At 35.7% G+C, this 20,211-nt stretch overlaps 1 protein-coding gene across 1 annotated transcript in view; it reads right to left on the bottom strand.

The window, feature by feature from the left end:
* Nucleotides 1-1,188: 1,188 nt before the first annotated feature.
* Nucleotides 1,189-20,211, bottom strand: part of TwdlE (TweedleE) — a 42,358-nt gene continuing 23,335 nt past the window's right edge. The window contains exon 3 of the mRNA XM_067769928.1: nt 1,189-2,155. Coding sequence (XP_067626029.1) covers nt 1,816-2,155 — 340 coding nt within the window. The 3' untranslated portion in view covers nt 1,189-1,815. The remainder of the gene's footprint in view (nt 2,156-20,211) is intronic.

The following is a 20,211-nucleotide window of genomic DNA, read 5'->3' as shown; positions in this document are numbered from 1 at the left end:
CAACATTGCGACCTCAATTTATATATATTTTGCACGATCTTTTGACGCTTTTGAGGCTTTATGTAAGACGAGTAACGGCCATGCACTATAGCTCCAATTTACCCCTCAATGTTCCTAACAAAAAGATATTTGCGTGATACCATGTTCCAAAAAAAAATTTTTTTTCTCCAAAAAAACCAAAGTTTGGCGGATTTCCACATATATGTGAAGCGATAACTGCCCAGCCCATTAACGTTATAGGAGCCATAGAACCAGAGCATCGCGCTTTCCTACCCCTGGCAAAAGTAAGTGCAATTCCAGGTAAAGAAAATTCTGTGTTCCCAACAAAAACAAGGGTTTCCTATATTTGGAAAGTCTTGCTTTCAATGCATCCGAGGCAAAAAACAAAAACACAAACTTACCGTTATGTATAAAAAGATCTTTATTAACTTCATTATCAACTTTACACTTTCGGAATATGTTAATTATCGATTTACATACTTAATTAAGTAAACAAAGATGATGTTTTTGTTTTTTTTTTTCAAAAAATTATTAAACAAATGAAAAAGAAATCAAAAAATACTATGAGAAACAAATTGAACTGCTTTAAAAAAAAAAAAACAAAAAAAAAATATGCAAAAATTATTTAAAACAAAATTAACAAACTTATTTACGTATGTCATAAGTAAGTGTATGGGTGTAATTAAAACTAAGAAAACAGAGTAATTGAATATATTAAGCACGTAATATTATTTATAATTTTCTTTGTTAATGAATAACGCACATATTTGAAGAAATATAATAAATATGAAACAAACAGCCGATTTGCATAGACAAAATGAGCGCGCGAGCTAGAAGTCGCTTTAAGGCGTGGAGAGAAGAGAGTAGGGCGACTTATAAAGAGCGCTCGGGCACAAATTGTTAATGCTAAGCATTCAAGAAACAACAAACTTCAACTAAATATTTAAAAATTAATCTTTTGATATAAAACTAAAACTTGTTTGTTATGTTAGCCATACAACTTTTTGGAGCTTTCCAATGATTTTGGATCGTTCAAATGTTCTTATAGCTTTCCCAGCTTTTAAGAGCATTCGAAAATGTTGAAAGCTTTCAAAGCAGCTTTTAATAACTTTTGAAGCCCTGTTGAACTTTTGAGGATTTCACGGGAATTGAACCTTTTGGAACCTTTTGAAAGTTTTGACGAACTTTATGAGCATTTAAAGCTTTTAAGAACTTTTGAACTTTACGAGCTTTTGAACTTTACTTAGCTGTTAAGTAGTTTTGAGTTTGCACGAACTTTTGAAGCTTTCAATAGCATTTTGTGAAGTTGCTTTAAACTGCGTTCAAAAATTAAAAAAAAATAACAAAAACTAGCTGGTAAAACTTGCGATTCGAGGTGCTGTTGGTTGTCACACGTTAAAAAGTGTTTCGCTTTTCAAATTGCTTTTTAAAAAATAACTAATTAATTAATAATAAAAACGAGCTGAATATTATAAACTATGTACAAACGTATAAACTTACAAAAATCGTAGCGCAAATTATTAAAAGTACATTAACAATAAACAGAAATACTTAAAATAAATTGGTGAATAAAACGCACAAAAGTAGGTAAATCGTTTTTTACACGACAACTTTTCCAAACGCCACTCAAAGGCTAATATACAAAGCTTTCGTACTTTTGTATACTCAATTTATTTCTGGAAAGCTTTCTTTACTATTTGCCTCTAACAAACCTTTCCCTTCATGAATTTCATTTCATCTGCAATCAATACAAGAAAACCCCCCCGTATTTCGCTCCTCTTTTCCTTTTTTTTTTCTAAATACTCCCCTGTACAATTAGTGCGATGGCGCACCATATGATGAGTTGGGTGCTGATGGTGCACCATATTCGCCCGACGGTGGAGGCGCAATACTGTTGGGATATGGTCCGGTCTCTTCCTTTTGTGTCTTGTAGCGTATGAAATATACTTCGGGTTTGCTGGGTTGTGTCGGCGCTGGTGTTGGTATAACAATTTCCGGTTGTTCTTCGGGTTTCTTCACCAATACATAGACCAGTGTTTTCTCTTCGTTTTGTGGCAAGACCGGAATCACTGGTGCTGTTGGTGCTGGTGGTGATGGCGCCTTAATGAAAACGATTTTATAGTGCTTCTGTGGTGGTGGGAAGCTGATGGGTTTTCTGGAATGGAAAAGAAAAAAATAATGTTAGATTAATGTCTTATCAGAGTATTGAGAACTTAAATTATTTTTTATCCTATAATCTGATTTTGAAAAGGGTTTTTAAGCAAAGAAATGCCAATCATAAATGAAGTACAATTTTTGGAATTTATAAGTCCAACTGAACTGCTGTTATGAAAAAAAAAAAAGTTCGATATGCCCAAATATTTCATACAGATCTGTTATAATATCTGTAATATTTTTCTGGTAATTCACTGATGACTACCGGTAGCTCTGGAAAGCTCCTTAGATGCCTCTATGTTCTACATTTTTAAATTTTGACATAGAAATTGCAAAATTATTTATGAGAAGTAAATATATAAAAGTGGAGCATTAATTGGATTGCAAAGTTGGTAGAAAGGAGATATTATTAGTCAATCAATTGCGCTCCACTTTTATATTTATACTGCTCATAAATATTTTCGCAATTTCTTCATCAAAATTTAAAAATCAAAGTTTAGCAAGAATGTGTCTTTATATAAGGAAAAATTTGTCGCTGATTTTTGTCCATTAATACATAAATGGCATCAAAACGGATTTAAATAGCTACTTGGGCGACCAGGGTCGCAGCCATTTCACCTACCTACCTTTGTCCATTAATATAAAGGAAGTGCTTAACGGAATTTTTTTCTCCTTTTGTTCCTTTGTCACGGTGTCTTAACCTGTATCTGAGGTTTCATGTTTGTAGCCCAATGAGAAGTTACTTTAAAATTGATCTCAAAACACCAAATTTCCAAATTCTTATCTAAATATTTCGATCCGTGTGCCACCTAACGGAATTTTTTTCTCATTTTCTTAAATTTTCTCGGCGTCTTATCCTATCTGTGAAGTTATACAGTTGTAGCTCAATGAGAACTTACATAAAAATCAATCCCGAAATTCCCTCCGCTTCGTACGATTTTACTAAATATCTCATCCCGTGCGCCCCCTAGCGAATCTTTTTGTATCGTGTCATCGGCTGTCATCGACCTCTGAACTAAGTTTGAAATTTCAAGTCTCTACCTCATCGAGAAGTTACTTAAAAGCTGGTTTGAAAATTTTCAAATTCTTATCTAATTATTTCGATCCGTGCACCACCTAACAGATTTTTTTCCTTTTGTTGCATTGTCACGGTGTTCTAATCTATGTGTAAATTTTCACGTTTGTAGCTCAATGAGAAGTTATTTAAAAATCGATTGCAAGATTTTTATGAAAAGCGGACATACATTCAACCGACCTAAATATAAAGGAAGTAAAACGCAGTGAGAAAAGTAGTGAAAAAAGAAAGATGAAGGCGAAAAGATAGAAACAGAGGTGAATATAAAATGACACCGTTCGAATAAAAGAGCCAATGGAGACCGACACAAACTGAAAGAGTGAGGCATATTAGGGAGTAAATCAATTATAATTTAGAGTACCTGTAGGCAAAGAGATGAATGAAAACAAATTTAAATATATCGAATGAGAGCGATATAAATTATTGATATATGCCCAGGACACGTGAAGAACCAAAACATTCCTATTCATTTTCAGAACGAAAGCTTATATCAATAACTCAATTAAAAGAGGACTAAGGAAAAATCAATGGTATTTAAGGAGAGGCTCGATTGGTAACTTCTTTTGGGAAAGCAACCTGAAATAAATGAGCTTGTTTTATATCGTTTAAGTACACACTAAAGTGTACTTCGGTATCAGTACTGCTACTGATCCTAGGGACGAAAGGAAAGACGATCTCAAAGCACTTACTAAAAAGTGGAGGCTGATAGTTCCGCTCATGGTGAACAACACAGGCAAACGAAATATCAAATCGAACCATCAGCTTATAACAGCTAATATATGTATTTACACGCCTGCTTGCAGCTATAAGACCCAACACAGACACACACAAAAACTCGGACGTTGCAAAGCTGCTCATATAATGGACTGTAAACTATGCTCTTGCATCTGCTCTCTGGTAATGATCTTCAATCCAACAATGTAACCGAACAGTGGGAGCATAATCTCATTAACTACGTATCGCAGCGGCTAAAACTATAGAATTTTAGCGAGCTAGGACGCATAACTCGTGCTGTGAGAAATATCGCACTACCTCGGAGAAAAAAGATCCTGAGACGACCCAACTTCACTCTACGAAGGTACTATAGTAACGCGACAAGCGAGGGGATACGCGTAGTTAAAAAAAGGTTCAGGACCAAACGGCGTCAGTCCGAGTTACTTTAGATGCTAGGTGTTAGATTTAATGGATTTCAATTCAAACAGGAACGTTTCAAAATGAATTCCCGTAAGAAAAATATTAGAAACCAGGTAATCGGCGCACTTCTCCTAACTTCTAAGTAATAGGATCGATGACCGTTATCCCTGCCGTTGGAAAAATATGTCTAAACTCCCAACTACGATGATTGGGAATGGAAATAACACGAGAGATAAATAATAAAGATTCGAAAAATTATGTGCCGAGCTGTTCAACAACGCAAAAATGGTGCATGAACTCTTAAGCCGATTTGACCGGTGCCGATGCTGACATAGTTTGTCGGATAAGTGCAAGACACCCGTTTATAGTTCATGTCTGCATTTTGAGTAGTAAAGGGTTATCTTCCCGCAAAATACGGCTTTTACAGAGCAACAAGTCTTCTTAATATTTTATGTAAGTTTCTACCTAGCGCCGTTGTGTAAGACTGATGCTCACAGGACAAATTGATTGAACGATCCTCATCGGATACAGAGCCGGACATTGATAGCCAAACTCGTACTAACAGCGCTTATGTTTGAGCTAGAAATACATATTCTGAGCAACTATTTCGGAATAACCTACGAGTAAAGCAGTTAAGAATGGTTACGAAAGATCTGCAAAGGGGGTAAGTGCCACTTCGTATTTGAAAGCACTGCGAGGAGACAGAATTAGAACTACTACCGTCTCGTAATGCGATAGCTCTACGCTAGTTCGGAACTAGTGCAATTAGCTGGAGAGTCACAACAATGAGAGGGTGAAATTTTCGGGGTACTATTAGGATTAGTAGCATCGGACTTAAAAAAGTTTCAGGAAGTTCTGCCTAACCGTGGCCTGGAAAAAAATCGGAAAATTCAGCCCCTGGATGCCGGGTGCAAGCTAAGGACTAGATGTTAGCGAAGGCAGCAGCTGCATCATTGTTGACGGTTATAAACCCGCGACTGTGCATACAAATTAAAAAGGTGAAAAACTAATTACAAAAAGGACTTATTACTTAAGACTCAGTACGCAATTAAAAAGTAAAGTCAATTCTCGACGAACAAAAATCAAGCTTTATAAGAACATATATAAGTTACATCTGTGCTGATGTATGGGTTGGAATATGGACTATGTCGAAAGAAGTCGTGCTGGTCCTGGGAATGTTGGAGAGAAAAGTTCTCTTCTGAGTTTGGAAAACACAGCTGATGGAACACTTAATCTCTGTTAGTGCTCCCAGTCGACGTCAGTTATACAATTGCTATAATCGCGTAGTCGGTTAAGGGCCAATTACTGCTGATAATATACATACATTTGTATGTACGGGTATGTACTTGAAGTAATTAGCACCTGCAGCGATCTAATATAACTTCATATGTAAATGAGCTAACACCACCCAACTTGATTGTCATTTGAATCATTAATTTTTCACTCATCTCCTCAAGCAATTCATTAGAGTCAGTTGTGATTGAGTAGTTTTTGTATATAGTGGCAACAAAAGACTAATAAAAAGTTGTGTGTGAAAGAATGAATAAATATATTATAAAACAAGTAAGGAAGGCTAAGTTCGGGTGTAACCGAACATTACATACTCAGTTGAGAGCTATGGAGACAAAATAAGGAAAATCACCATGTAGGAAAATGAACCTAGGGTAACCTTGGAATGTGGTTGTATGACATGTGTATCAAATGGAAGGTATTAAAGAGTATTTTAAGAGAGAGTAGGCCATAGTTCTATGGATGGACGCCATTTAGGAATATCGCCATAAAGGTGGACCAGGGCTGACTCTAGAATTTGTTTGTACGATATGGGTATCAAATGAAAGGTGTTACTGAGCATTTTAAGAGGGAGTGGGCCTTAGGTCTATCGGTGGACGCCCTTTCGAGATATCGCCATTAAGGTGGACCAGGGGTGACTCCAGAATGTGTTTGTACGATATGGGTATCAAATGAAAGGTGGTAATGAGTATTTTAAAAGGGAATGGGCTTTAGTTCTATAGGTGAACGCCTTTTCGAGAAATCGCCATAAAGGTGGACCAGGGGTGACTGTAGAATATGTTTGTACGATATGGGTATCAAAGGAAAGCTGTTAATGAGTATTTTGAAAAGGAGTGATCCTTAGTCCATAGGTGGCCGCCGTTTCGAGATATCGCCATAAAGGTGGACCAGGGGTGTCTCTAGAATGTGTTTGTACGATATGGGAATCAAATGAAAGGTGTTACTGAGCATTTTAAGAGGGAGTGGGCATTAGGTCTATAGGTGGACGCCTTTTCGAGATATTGCCATTAGGGTGGGCCAGGGGTGACTCTAGAATGTTTGTACGATATGGGTATAAAACGAAAAGTGTTACTGAGCATTTTAAGAGGGAGTGGGCAATAGGTCTATAGGTGGACGCCTTTTCGAAATGTCGCCATTAGGGTGGGCCAGGGGTGACTCTAGAATGTGTTTGTATGATATGGGTATCAAATGAAAGATGGTAATGAGTATCTTAAAAGGGAGTAATCCTTAGTTCTATAGGTGGACGCCTTTTCGATATATCGCCATAAAGGTGGACCAAGGGTCACTCTAGAATGTTTGTACGATATGGGTATCAAACGAAAGGTGTTACTGAGCATTTTAAGAGGGAGTGGGCATTAGGTCTATAAGTGGACGCCTTTTCGAGATATCGTCATTAGGGTGGGCCAGGGGTGACTCTAGAATGTGTTTGTACGATATGGGTATCAAACGAAAGGTGTTACTGAGCATTTTAAGAGGGAGTGGGCATTAGGTCTATAGGTGGACGTCTTTTCGAGATATCGCCATTAGTGTGGGCCAGGGGTGACTCTATAATGTTTGTGCGATATGGGTATCAAACGAAAGGTGTTACTGAGCATTTTAAGAGGGAGTGGGCATTAGGTCTATAGGTGGACGCCTTTTCGAGATATCGCCATTAGGGTGGGCCAGGGGTGACTCTAGAATGTGTTTGTACGATATGGGTATCAAATGAAAGGTGGTAATGAGTATTTTAAAATGGAGTAATCCTTAGTTCTATATGTGGACGCCTTTTCGAGATATCGCCATAAAGGTGAACCAAGGGTGACTCTAGAATGTTTGTACGATATGGGTATCAAACGAAAGGTGTTACTGAGCATTTTAAGAGGGAGTGGGCATTAGGTCTATAGGTGGACGCCTTTTCGAGATATCGCCATAAAGGTGGACCAAGGGTGACTCTAGAATGTTTGTACGATATGGGTATCAAACGAAAGGTGTGACTGAGCATTTTAAGAGGGAGTGGACATTAGGTCTATAGGTGGACGCCTTTTCGAGATATCGCCATTAGGGTGGGCCAGGGGGACTCTAGAATGTTTGTACGATATGGGTATCAAACGAAATGTGTTACTGAGCATTTTAAGAGGGAGTGGGCATTAGGTCTATAGGTGGCCTTTTCGAGACATCGTCAATAGGGTGGGCCAGGGGTGACTCTAGAATGTTTGTACGATATGGGTATCAAACGAAAGGTGTTACTGAGCATTTTAAGAGGGAGTGGACATTAGGTCTATAGGTGGACGCCTTTTCGAGATATCGCCATTAGGGTGGGCCAGAGGTGACTCTAGAATGTTTGTACGATATGGGTATCAAACGAAAGGTGTTACTGAGCATTTTAAGAGGGAGTGGGCATTAGGTCTATAGGTGGACGCCTTTTCGAGATATCGCCATTAGGGTGGGCCAGGGGTGACTCTAGAATGTGTTTGTACGATATGGATATCAAATTAAAGGTATTAATAAGGGTTTTAAAAGCGAGTGGCCCTTAGATGTATATGTGAAGGTGTTCTCGCGATATCGACCAAAATGTGGACAAGGTGATCCAGAAAATCATCTGTCGGGTACTGCTAATTTATTTATATATGCAATACCACTAACAGTATTCCTGCCAAGATTCCATGGGCTGTTGATTTTGCCTTGTAGAACTTTTTCATTTTCTTCTACTTAATATGGTAGGTGTCACACCCATTTTACAAAATTTTTTCCAAAGTTATATTTTGCGTCAATAAACCAATCCAGTTACCATGTTTCATCCCTTTTTTCGTATTTGGTATAGAATTATGGCATTTTTTTCATTTTTCGTAATTTTCGATATCGATAAAGTGGGCGTGGTTATGTTCGGATTTCGGCTATTTTTTATACCGAGATAAAGTGAGTTCAGATAAGTAGGTGGGCTAAGTTTAGTAAAGATATATCGGTTTTTGCTCAAGTTATTGTGTTAACAGCCGAGCGGAAGGACAGACGGTGGACTGTGTATAAAAACTGGGCGTGGCTTCCACCGATTTCGGCCATTTTCACAGAGAACAGTTACCGTCATAGAATCTATGTACCTACCAAATTTGAGAAGGATTGGTAAATTTTTGTTCGACTTATGGCATTAAAAGTATTCTAGACAAACTAAATGAAAATGGGCGGAGCCACGCCCATTTTGAAATTTTCTTTTATTTTTGTATTTTGTTGCATCATATCATTACAGGAGTTGAATTTTGACTTAATTTACTTATATACAGTAAAGATATTAAATTTTTTGTTAAAATTTGAATTAAAAAATTTTTTTTTTTAAAAAGTGGGCGTGTTCTTCATCAAATTTTGCTAATTTTTATTTAGCACATATATAGTAATAGTAGCAGCGTTCCTGCCAAATTTCATCATGATATCTTCAACGACTGCCAAATTACAGCTTGCAAAACTTTTAAATTACCTTCTTGTAAAAGTGGGCGGTGCCACGCCCATTGTCCAAAATCTTACTAATTTTCTATTCTGCGTCATAACGTCAACCCATCTGCCAAGTTTCATCGCTTTAATTGCCTTTGGCAATGAATTATCGCATTTTTTCGGTTTTTCGAAATTTTCGATATCGAAAAAGTGGGCGTGGTTATAGTCCGATATCGTTCATTTTAAATAGCGATCTGAGATGAGTGCCCAGGAATCTACATACCAAATTTCATCAAGATAGCTCAAAATTTACTCAAGTTATCGTGTTAACCGACGGACGGACGGACGGACGGACGGACGGACGGACATGGCTCAATCAAATTTTTTTTCGATCCTGATTATTTTGATATATGGAAGTGTATATCTATCTCGATTCCTTTATATATGTACAACCAACCGTTATCCAATCAAACTTAATATACTCTGTGAGCTCTGCTCAACTGAGTATAAAAAATGTATGCAGCAACAGCAACACTTGTACTAATTAAGTGCTACAACAAATACATACATACAAACCTATGCAAAATAAAAGTAATCACAAAAGCAAATGAACTGATGCAACGGAGCTAATTAACTTTTGTTGAGCTTTACAATTACAACAAAGCCGTTAATTTAAAGTTTTTTTGCGCGCGTTTCAACTGCTGAGCTAATTCACGAGGCGTTTATGCGTTTACTGAGTGCGCTTCTTTTGTGGGCTAATGTAAATCAACTCTAAAAAAATTTAATTTTATTATATTTATTTCTTTAATCTTCTTATATCTTTAATCTTTTGTCATCATTCATTTGATTATTTAAAAAAAAATGTTGTTTTTTCTTGTTTCGTTTCTCATAAACCACTTGCGCCTAAATTATTTATTCATCGTTTGCGCAAACGCATTATCTACCACGACAGCAATTAGACTCTGCTGTGTGTGTGCGGTGTAGCAAATTCACTTTAGTGAGTGAAATACCTCAAAGCCGCGACGATCTTGCAACATACCAAAGACGTTCATCTCTTTCACAGTGTTACAAAGTAGCAGCCGGCCGCAGCTACTGTTGCAACTACTGTTTGTTGCATGCCGCGCTTCATGTGCCACCCGCTTACAATTTGCTATGCTAAATTCAAATCAGTTTTGTACATCTGGGAGCGCCCCATAAAACGCGTACTTTTAATTGGTTTCATTTTCTTTAAGTAAGATTTCGAAAAATAAAAATAAATAATCAAAATTTTTGTGCGCAGACTAAGCCATCAACCAAAGACGCATAGCAATGCTTTGTATGCGTGTTGTAGTGTGGATGAGTACTCCTCAGCTGGTTGAGAAATGTATGCGGTATTCGGCTACTTTTGCAAGCGAACTAATTTTTATTTCACAGGGCAGCCTACTACATACTTTACTAAATAATAGGTTGGTGTAAATTGTGGCTTTCTGATCATCTGCTTATTTTTTAATGTAAATTTTAACTAGGGTATGAACGCTTGATTGTTGGAGCATTTGCATGAGTAGGGTGGATGAGAACGGCGCGAATTGGAGTTGGCTTTTTGGTATGAATAGCACTTTGATTTCAACTTAATAAATAGCAGACTCTTTGTCTAGCGTGGCGGGTTATCTTCAACCGTTTGTAATTGAAAACCAAAATATAGGTGTAAAACGATCACAAAATAATTTTGCTGTGGTAGGGACGGATCCCGAAAATGTTTTCCGGGGGGAGGTCCAATGTTCCTTTTCATAATATTGATTATGTAAGACCGTAAAATCTATGTAAGAAAATGAGGAAACATATTTTCAGAATAAATTACAGTTTAATACTGTAACTAGTGTAGCCACAGTCAAACAACTTATCAAAACTTACAAAAAATACCAGCATCCGGCAGACCCTGTTCTGCTTTTATCTAGCTGCACAACTTTTAATAAGTTTTTAGCTCTAACTCTCTTTCCCTCTCTACCGCTTTTCTTTATCCTTTCATTCACTCCTCTCTCTTTGTCTCTTTCTATCTCTCCGCTTTTCCTATCCCTTGTTTTCTCTCTAGCTTCCTCTCCTCTCTCCCAAGCTTCATCTATACTTATCTCTCTATTTTCGTCTAACTCCTTCTCTTTCTTAGTCTTTTCCACCTTCTCTCGTTTTTAATCTCTAGTTCTTTTTATTCTTCTCCATCCCTTTTTTCTAGTCCCAGTGACAGTCCCAATTCCGGTTCCGTTCCCAGTCTCTCTCCAACTCACCTTCTTACTCCCACCCTCTATAAGGGTTGCATGTATTTTTGAAAGCTGTTTCGACCTAAAAAAAAAATTGTTTCTAAAAAAATTAGGGAATGGGAAATCCTTATTATTTTGGTGTATGGAAAACAGATAATATCCGATTCGCGACCTAATCAATATGCTCCTAAATTTCATGAGAATCTGTCGAGCCTTTTCCATGGAATTCAACCACTAACACAGTGAGAGTTTCGCAGTCACTGGCATTGGGCGTTTTCAGCGAACACTATTTGTGCTGATACGTTGCAAACATGTCTCCGTCAGTGGAGTGATAAAAGTTCCTTAAACTTTAAGGGAAAGGACTTCTTAAATTATTTTTCATACTTCACTATAATATCGAGAGGGAAGCATTTTATTCACCGATCACCGTCAATGTTTGAGCTTGCGATATGTGGGTGTCCTACTCTTAAAAAAAATAGATACTTGGCGCCATTGACCTCCGAGGAGTTTTAGGGTTAGCTTCTCTTCCAAGTTGCGTGGACGGGACCTTCATGTTTTATCGACTCCAAACGGCAGCTTCAAGGAAATGAATTTTCACTGAGAACCTTTTCATGGCAGAAATACATTCGGAGTGGTTGCCAAACTACTGCCTAGGGGCGACCCCGCCTAGAAAAACTTTCTTCTAATTAAGAAAACTTGTTTCTAAAACTTTAATGTTGCTTTGCCCAGGACGTGAACCCAGTATCGTCAGTGTGGTAGACGGAGCACGTTACCACCACACCATGGAGGTCACCATTTACTGCTACCTTAATCCGTATTATTTATATTTCTATTACTTTTACTTTGTCTCTTTCTCTTACACTTATTCTTACTATTTATCTTATTCTAACTATTGCTCTTATTTTCACCCTTACTCTTATTATCACTCTTATTCTGGCTCTGGCTCTCACTTTTACTATTAATCTTTTCTACTCTTACTCTTACTCCTAAACATATTTTTACTCTTATAAGTACTCTCAATTTTACTCTTATTCTAAACTTTAACCATAGTCTTTTTCTACCATATTCCTAGTCTACATCTGACTATTATTTGTATACTTACTGCTCTCTCACTTTGCTCTTACTTCCATTCTCGTTCTTCTTTAGTCTTTTCTTCTCTCTTTTTTTTGGTCCTTTTGTTATCCCTCCAATTCTTCTTTCCATTTTTTTTTCTCTCCAACTACAAAACCACGCTTAAGAAAGTTAGACCGATCTAGAAACACTACACATGTATTAACATGTAATTTGTGGTGCAATGTCCGAGTCCATCATTAGGGAAGTGGGTACTGCATAGGAGAAAGAGGTTTAATAATACGGCTGATCGTTTGAAAAAGTAGAGCGGAGCTATTGGTCTTCAATTCATTGAAAAAAGTTTCATCTGATTTTAAAAACTTCAGTTGGTTTCAAAAAGTGTCCCTTGACTTGAAAAAGCTTTGTTTGATTTGGTTTGAAAAAAGTTCATTTGACTTGAAAAAAATAATTCCATTTGATTCAAAAAGTTTTATTTGACTGGAAAGAAGTTTCATTTGATTTGAAAAAAGTTTCATTTGATTTGAAAAACTTTCGTTTCATTCAAAGTTTCCTTTCAAAAAAGTATCACTTGTTTAAAGCTTCACTTGACTTGAAAAAAGTTTCATTTGATTTGAGCAAGTCTCATTAGATTTGAAAGAACTTCATTTTATTTGCAAAAAGTTTCTCTTGACTTGAAAAGAATTTCATTTGATTGGAAAACATTTCATTTTGCTTAAGAAAGGCTATACTTGACTCAAAAAAAAAATTTTATTTGATTCAAACAAGTTTCATTTGATTCAAAAAAATTCGATTTCACTTGAAAAAGTCCTATTTCATTTAAATAAAGATTCATTTGATATGAAAAAAGTTTCATTTCATTCAAAAAAGTTTCATTTCATTCAAAACAATTTCATTTGATTTGAAAAAGTTTCCTTTGAAAAAAAAATTATTTGTTTAAAGTTTCACATTACTTAACTTTTTTCAAGTTTGATTTGAAAAAAGTTTATTTTAGTCAAAAAGTTTCATTTGACTTAAAAAAGTTTCTTTTGATTTGAATATGAACTTGATATAAAAAAGATCACTTTTATTTAAAAAAAAATGTATTTGATATGGAAAAAATTTTACTTGTCTAGAAAAAAATTTCATTTGATTTGCAAAAAGTTTCACTTGGCTTAAAATTTATTAAAAGTTTCACTTGACTTCAGAAGAGCTTTATTTGATTCAAAATAGTTTCATTCGATCCAAAAAAGTTTCACTTGATTTGAAAAAAGTTTCATATGATTCGAAAAAATTTCATCTGATTTGAAAAAAGTTTTATTTCATTTGAAAAAAAAAATCATTTGATTTGAAAAAAGTTTCATTTGTTTCAAAAAAGTTTCACATTGCTCGAAAAAAAATTCATTTGAGTGGAAAGAAAGGCATTTGGTTTAAAAAAAAGTTATAACTGACTTTAAACAAGTTTAATTTTGTTCGGAGTTTTAGGAGAAATTAGCTACAAAAGCAAGTGCCAAGAGTAGCCTTAAACCTTAACAAAGAAAGAGAAAAAGAAAAAGAAAAAGAAAAAGAAAAGGGCATACAAAACTAATATATAATAATTTAATAGCTCAGCAACTATTAACCCTTCAGAGGTCCATTCATTTTGCCACACTTTAACTTGTCTTCGTAAACACTTGCAAAACCTTTCACTACCAAACAATTCCTCAAATCTTTCATGGCAAAGCATTGTCGTACTGACTTTGAAAATAAAAATAAAAAAATAAAAATAAACAAGCAAAACCTGCATAACGCATCCAAATTCAACACCATGACGTTTACTTCAACAAAATAAACAAATTACTTTGCTATGTTATTTTTGTTGTTGTTACTTTAAGAGTTTCCTTTTGTTAAGCAGCCATGATAATATCAAATAATAAGGTGGAAATGTAATGAAAAACCAACTAAAAAAATTTTAGAAAAATTTAATTTGTACTTTCTAAGTGATGGCATTAAATTACAATGCAAAAGTATGAAAGGAAGAAAATTGGAGGTAATTTAGGTAAATTTGGTTTGGAGAAAAAATGAGGAAGTTGTATGAAAAATAATAATTAAGAAAACATATAGTAAAAAACATATAAATATAACGGTAAAATTGGTTTTGCCGATACGTAGATGTTCCTTTGAGTACATTTTGAAAGAAAATTAAAATAAGCTTGAAACAGGCATTCACCAATTATTAGGATCTGTATCAATTGCCCTCACTGCCAAGAGACGTTGGCATTGAGAAAAACTGAAGATTTAATGTATTCTGTTATGGTAATCAAAGCCAAGCATATGAGCCAAGCACTGTATAAATAAATAAATGTAAGGCGCGATAACCTCCGAAGAGATCTAAGGCCGAGCTTCTCTTCCAATTTGGGTCGCGCTCCTCTTGATTTTTCGTACAAATTGGCCGGACGGGACCTATATGTTTTATGCCGACTCCGAACGGCATCTGCAAGGCAGATGAGTTTTTACTGAGAGCTTTTCATGGCAGATATACACCCGGAGCGCTTGCCAAACACTGCCGAGGGGCGACCCCGCTTAGAAAAATTTTCTTCTAATTGAAAAACCTTATTTCTAAAATTTTGATGTTGCTTGCCCGGGGTGTGAACTCAGGGGATACGGTGTGGTAGACGGAGCACGCTACCATCACACCATGGTGGCCAAACACTGTATATTGGATTTAATTAGACACGGTTTAATAAACACACCCACTTTCATAAAAATAAATTTTCCGTGAATTTCCAATGCAGTTGCTAAAGCATACATAAATAAATTAATCAAAGAGAAAAAAGTAAATATTTTTATATAAGTGACATCAGAGATGAACAAATAGTGTTTATATACAAACAGAGTTTTTTCTTCGGCCTGTAAAGACCGTCTAAGCAATTTATTTTTAAATTTTTTGCACGTTTATATATTAAATCATTTAGTTTTATTTTTGATTATTGGTTTCAAATCAAATTTTTTCTTGCAATTTCTCTCTGATTTATTTGATATTGTTACGAATATTAGCAACACTAAAGGGTACTGCCATCTCTAAGCCGATGCTTAGCAGTTACGTGAATGCACATCAATAATTTAATTATTGTGCCTACAGATATGTACGTATACGCAGCGGAGAAGCAACGCACAAACACATGCATATATCTTATCTGAGATATGCAATTATAATTGTGGAAGTGTCGCTCACAAACACACGCGCATATGAGAGCTATACACGTACATCTGTAGTTAGTTATAACAGATAACCAACTAGTAGATTCGAGAACAGAAGCACCTAGAAGATGCAACGAGGAAATCAAAGAGTATAAAGGCCCTCAACAATAGAGGAGCTACAATCAATTTTGATTAAGCACGCAATCTGTCGGGCAATAGTAGAGTTATTTATTGTGAAGTACTTTAATAAAGGCCATTTTGCATTATTGAAAATTGGAGTTATTTATTCAACAGTTTAGTGATTCGTACTTAGTAGAAGGTTGCAAATAAGAGGATTTGCAGCAAATTCGTTGCAATATGCTTATTTTGTGTGGAAACGTTGTAAATTCATTATATAAAAACAATTTTGTATTTTTTTTGTTTTTTTTTTTTTTGATAAATAATAAGGCCACTTGCAGAACGAAAACTATATTTTTAACTCAAAGTTAATCCGAAATGAGGTGTTAAACTCATACATTTATGACAAGTTTTTATACCCAGCTGTACTTGTATACAGGGTATTATAACTTTGATTGGATAACGGTTGGTTGTACAGGTATAAAGGAATCGAGATAGATATGGACTTCCATATATCAAAATCATCAATATCGAAAAAAAATTTGATTGAGCCATCTCCGTCCGGTCGTCTGTCCGTTAACACCTAATTTGGTACACCAGCTTATCTGAACCCAGATTGGTATTGAAAATGAGCGAAATCGGATGATAACCACGCCCACTTTTTATTTATATAACATTTTGGAAAACACAAAAAACCTGATTATTTAGTAAATAATGCACCTAAAATGTTGAAATTTGATTTGTGGACTTATATTGAGACTCTTGATTAAAATTTTGAAAATTTTTTTGATAATGGGAGTGGCACCGCCCACTTGTGATAAAATTAATTTTACAAATATAATTAACCATAAATCAAAAATCGTTAAACCTATCGTAACAAAAGATAGAGAGGTTGCCTTTACTATAAGGAATGCTTTGAAGAAAAATTTACGAAATCGGTTAAGGACCACGCCCACATTCGTGGACGAATAAAATAAGCTATATCTTTGCAAAAAAGAGCTTTATATCAATGGTATTCCATTTCCCAAGTGGGTCTATAACAATAAATAGTAAAAAATTCAAATTTTAAAAAATGGGCGTGGCACCGGCCCTTTTATGACCAAGCAATTTTCTGTTTCAGGAGCCATAACTCGAAGAAAAATTAGTTCAGAATAGAACCATATGTAGATGTATTATTGCGCAGCCTTGTAACATTATTAAGCATACAAAACAAACAACAACAGCATTTCAAGTGTAAAGCTGGGTATGTAATGTTCGGTTTCACCCGAACTTAGACTTCAATACTTGTTTTAATTAATTCTGAGCTAAAAAAATAACCTGCCGTTCTGCAAGTTGGCCTAATAATTTCCAAAATTGGTATTTTTTTGAAAAATTGTTTTCTTTAGAGCACACATATGGTGCATACTTACCTCTCTTACTCCTACTCTCTCTCTTCTTTTTCCTTTCCCACTACTTTTTTCACATCTCCACTCCTTTATCCTAAATGTTTCATCAAAGATCGCTCTACTCCTTTAGCATCCTAATTTCATCTTCCCCTTCCATTTCTTCGCTTATTTCCTCTTATTCCTCCTTTTTTCCTCTCCAACGAGTCCTGCCTCTGCCCTTCTCTATCTCTCGCCGCATCTATATCACCTTCCCATCCCTTTCAGTCTCTTTTTCCTTTGTCTTCTCATTTCTCATCCCTTCAATTAACAATTCCCTCTGCTCCGCTCCCTCCTAGCCATATATACAACCTTTTTCAAATATGTCGATCCCTGATCCAATTATCCCCAATATTAGTTTGGGCAAAAAGCAAACCGCATCTTAAATAATACTATATCGCGCAGGTCTGTCCGTGATTCATTTCCTGGAAAAAAAGCATCGCAAATAATAACAAAGCAAAGGGATGCTTAAGCACCAAATTTTAAGCGAATCGGATCATAAATAACATTTTTTTAGATCCGTATCTGACCCATATGAGCATAAACAAAAAGAAGGTTAGAGAGTAATTTATAGTTTATTTATTTTCTCCAAGTATATAAACGGTTGCGAAGGAAACAGACTAGGCAATGCTCTGTTGAAAAATTCAGCATGTTTTTATTTAAATAACAATTCAAGAATACCTATATCTAAATTTTAGGTAGACATATCTCGTTTTAAGACTTGTATTGGGAAAGTGGGCCCAGTAAATAGGCTGTTTAGCTCGAAGGAAGTTGGAATTATAAAGTTTATATTTAGTAAAAATAAAGATAAAGGCAAATAAGGAACGCAATCGCAGTGTAAAATCTGTTGTTTACTATAGTTATTTTTTCGTGAATAACAGTCAGCCTATAGTAGCTAAACATGATGGGCCCAAGCCCAGACATCCTCTTTCTGCCGGAGCCCATGGTGAATAGACGCTGCAAATTATAATTATACTCAGTTGAGCAGAGCTCACAGAGTATATTAACTTTGATTGGAAAACGGTTGGTTGTACAGGTATAAAGGAATCGAGATAAATATAAACTTCCATATATCAAAATCATCAGTATCGAAAAAAAATGCGATTGAGCCATGTCCGTCCATCGGTCCGTTAACACGATAACTTGAGTAAATTTTGAGGTATCTTGATGAAATTTGGTATGTAGGTTCCTGGGCACTCATCTCAGATCAGCATTTAAAATAAACGATATCGGACTATAACCACGCCCACTTTTTCGATATCGAAAAATCGAAAAAGTGCGATAATTCATTACCAAATACGGATAAAGCGAAACTTGGTAGGTGAGTTGAACTTATGACGCAGAATAGAAAACTAGTAAAATTTTTGACAATAGGCGTGCCACCGCCCACTTTTAAAAGAAGGTAATTTAGAAGTTTTGCAAGCTGTAATTTGGCATTAGTTGAAGATATCATGATGAAATTTTTCAGGAACGTTACTCTTATTACTATATATATGCTTAATAAAAACTAGCAAAATCTGAGAACGACCACCCCCACTTTTAAAAAAAAATTTTTTTTTAATTCAAATTTTAGAAGAAAAGTTAATATCTTTACAGTATATAAGTAAATTATGTCAACATTCAACTCCAGTAATTATATGGTGCAACAAAATACAAAAATAAAAGAAATTTTCAAAATGGGCGTGGCTTCGCCCTTTTTCATTTAATTTGTCTAGGATACTTTTAATGCCATATGTCGAACAAAAATTAACCAATCCTTGTGAACTTTGGTAGAGGCTTAGATTCTATGGCGATAACTGTTTTCTGTGAAAAGGGCGAAATCGGTTGAAGCCACGCCCAGTTTTTATACACAGTCGACCCCCTGTCCTTCCGCTCGGCCATTAACACGATAACTTGAGCAAAAATCGATATATCTTTACTAAACTCAGTTCCCGTACTTATCTGAACTCACTTTATATTGGTGTAAAAATTGGCCGAAATCCGACTATGACCATGCCCAATTTTTCGATATCGAAAATTACTAAAAATGAAAAAAATGCCATAATAATATACCAAATACGAAAAAAGGGATGAAACATGGTAATTGGATTGGTCTATTGACGCAAAATATAACTTTAGAAAGAAACTTTGTAAAATGGGTGTGACACCTACCATATTAAGTAGAAGAAAATGAAAAAGTTTTGCAGGGCGAAATCAAAAGCCCTTGGAATCTTGGAAGGATAACTGTTCGTGGTATTACATATATAAATAAATTAGCGGTACCCGACAGATGATGTTCTGGGTCACCCTGGTCCACATTTTGGTCGATATCTCGAAAACGCCTTCACATATCCAACTACCACCCTTTTAAAACCCTCATTAATACCTTTAATTTGATACCCATATCGTACAAAAAAATTCTAGAGTCACCCCTGGTCCACGGTTATGTTGATATCGCGAAAACGCGTCCACGAATAGAACGAAAGCCCATTCCCTTTTAAAATACTTATTAACACCTTTCGTTTGATACCTATATTGTACAAAAGCATTCTAGAGTCACCCCTGGTCCACCTTTATGGCAATATCTCGAAAAGGCGTCCACCTATAGAACTAAAGCCCACGCCCTTTAAAAATACTCATTAACACCTTTCATTTCATACCCATATCGTACAAAGAAATTCTAGAGTCCCCCTGGTCCACCTTTATAGCGATATCTCGAAAAGGCGTCCACCTATAGAGCTAAGACCCACTCCTTTTTAAAATACTCATTAACATCTTTCATTTGATACCCATATCGTACAAACAAATTCTAGAGTCAGCCCTGGTCCACCGTTATGGCGATATCCCTAAATGGCGTCCATCTATAGAACTATGGCCCACTCCCTCATAAAATACTCTTTAATGCCTTTCATTTGATACACATATCATACAAACACATTCCAGGGTTACCCTAGGTTCATTTTACTACGAGGTGATTTTCCCTTATTTTGTCTCCATAGCTCTCAACTGAGTATGTAATGTTCGGTTACATCCTTACTTAGCCTTCCTTACTTGTTTTTACATGGGGATGTTCAGCGAAATGTGGGTTCTCAAATTTTGGTAAAATACGATCGCTTACAACAATAGTCTGCAGTGTTATTTTAATGTTGACGAAAATCTGTTGTTTTAGCAGTTTTCGTTGCTT

This window comes from Eurosta solidaginis, chromosome 2, assembly GCF_040869045.1.
Source record: "Eurosta solidaginis isolate ZX-2024a chromosome 2, ASM4086904v1, whole genome shotgun sequence".
NCBI classification, from domain to species: domain Eukaryota; kingdom Metazoa; phylum Arthropoda; class Insecta; order Diptera; family Tephritidae; genus Eurosta; species Eurosta solidaginis.
Note: the sequence above shows the minus strand (reverse complement) of the source record. Positions and strands in the feature narration are given on the sequence as shown.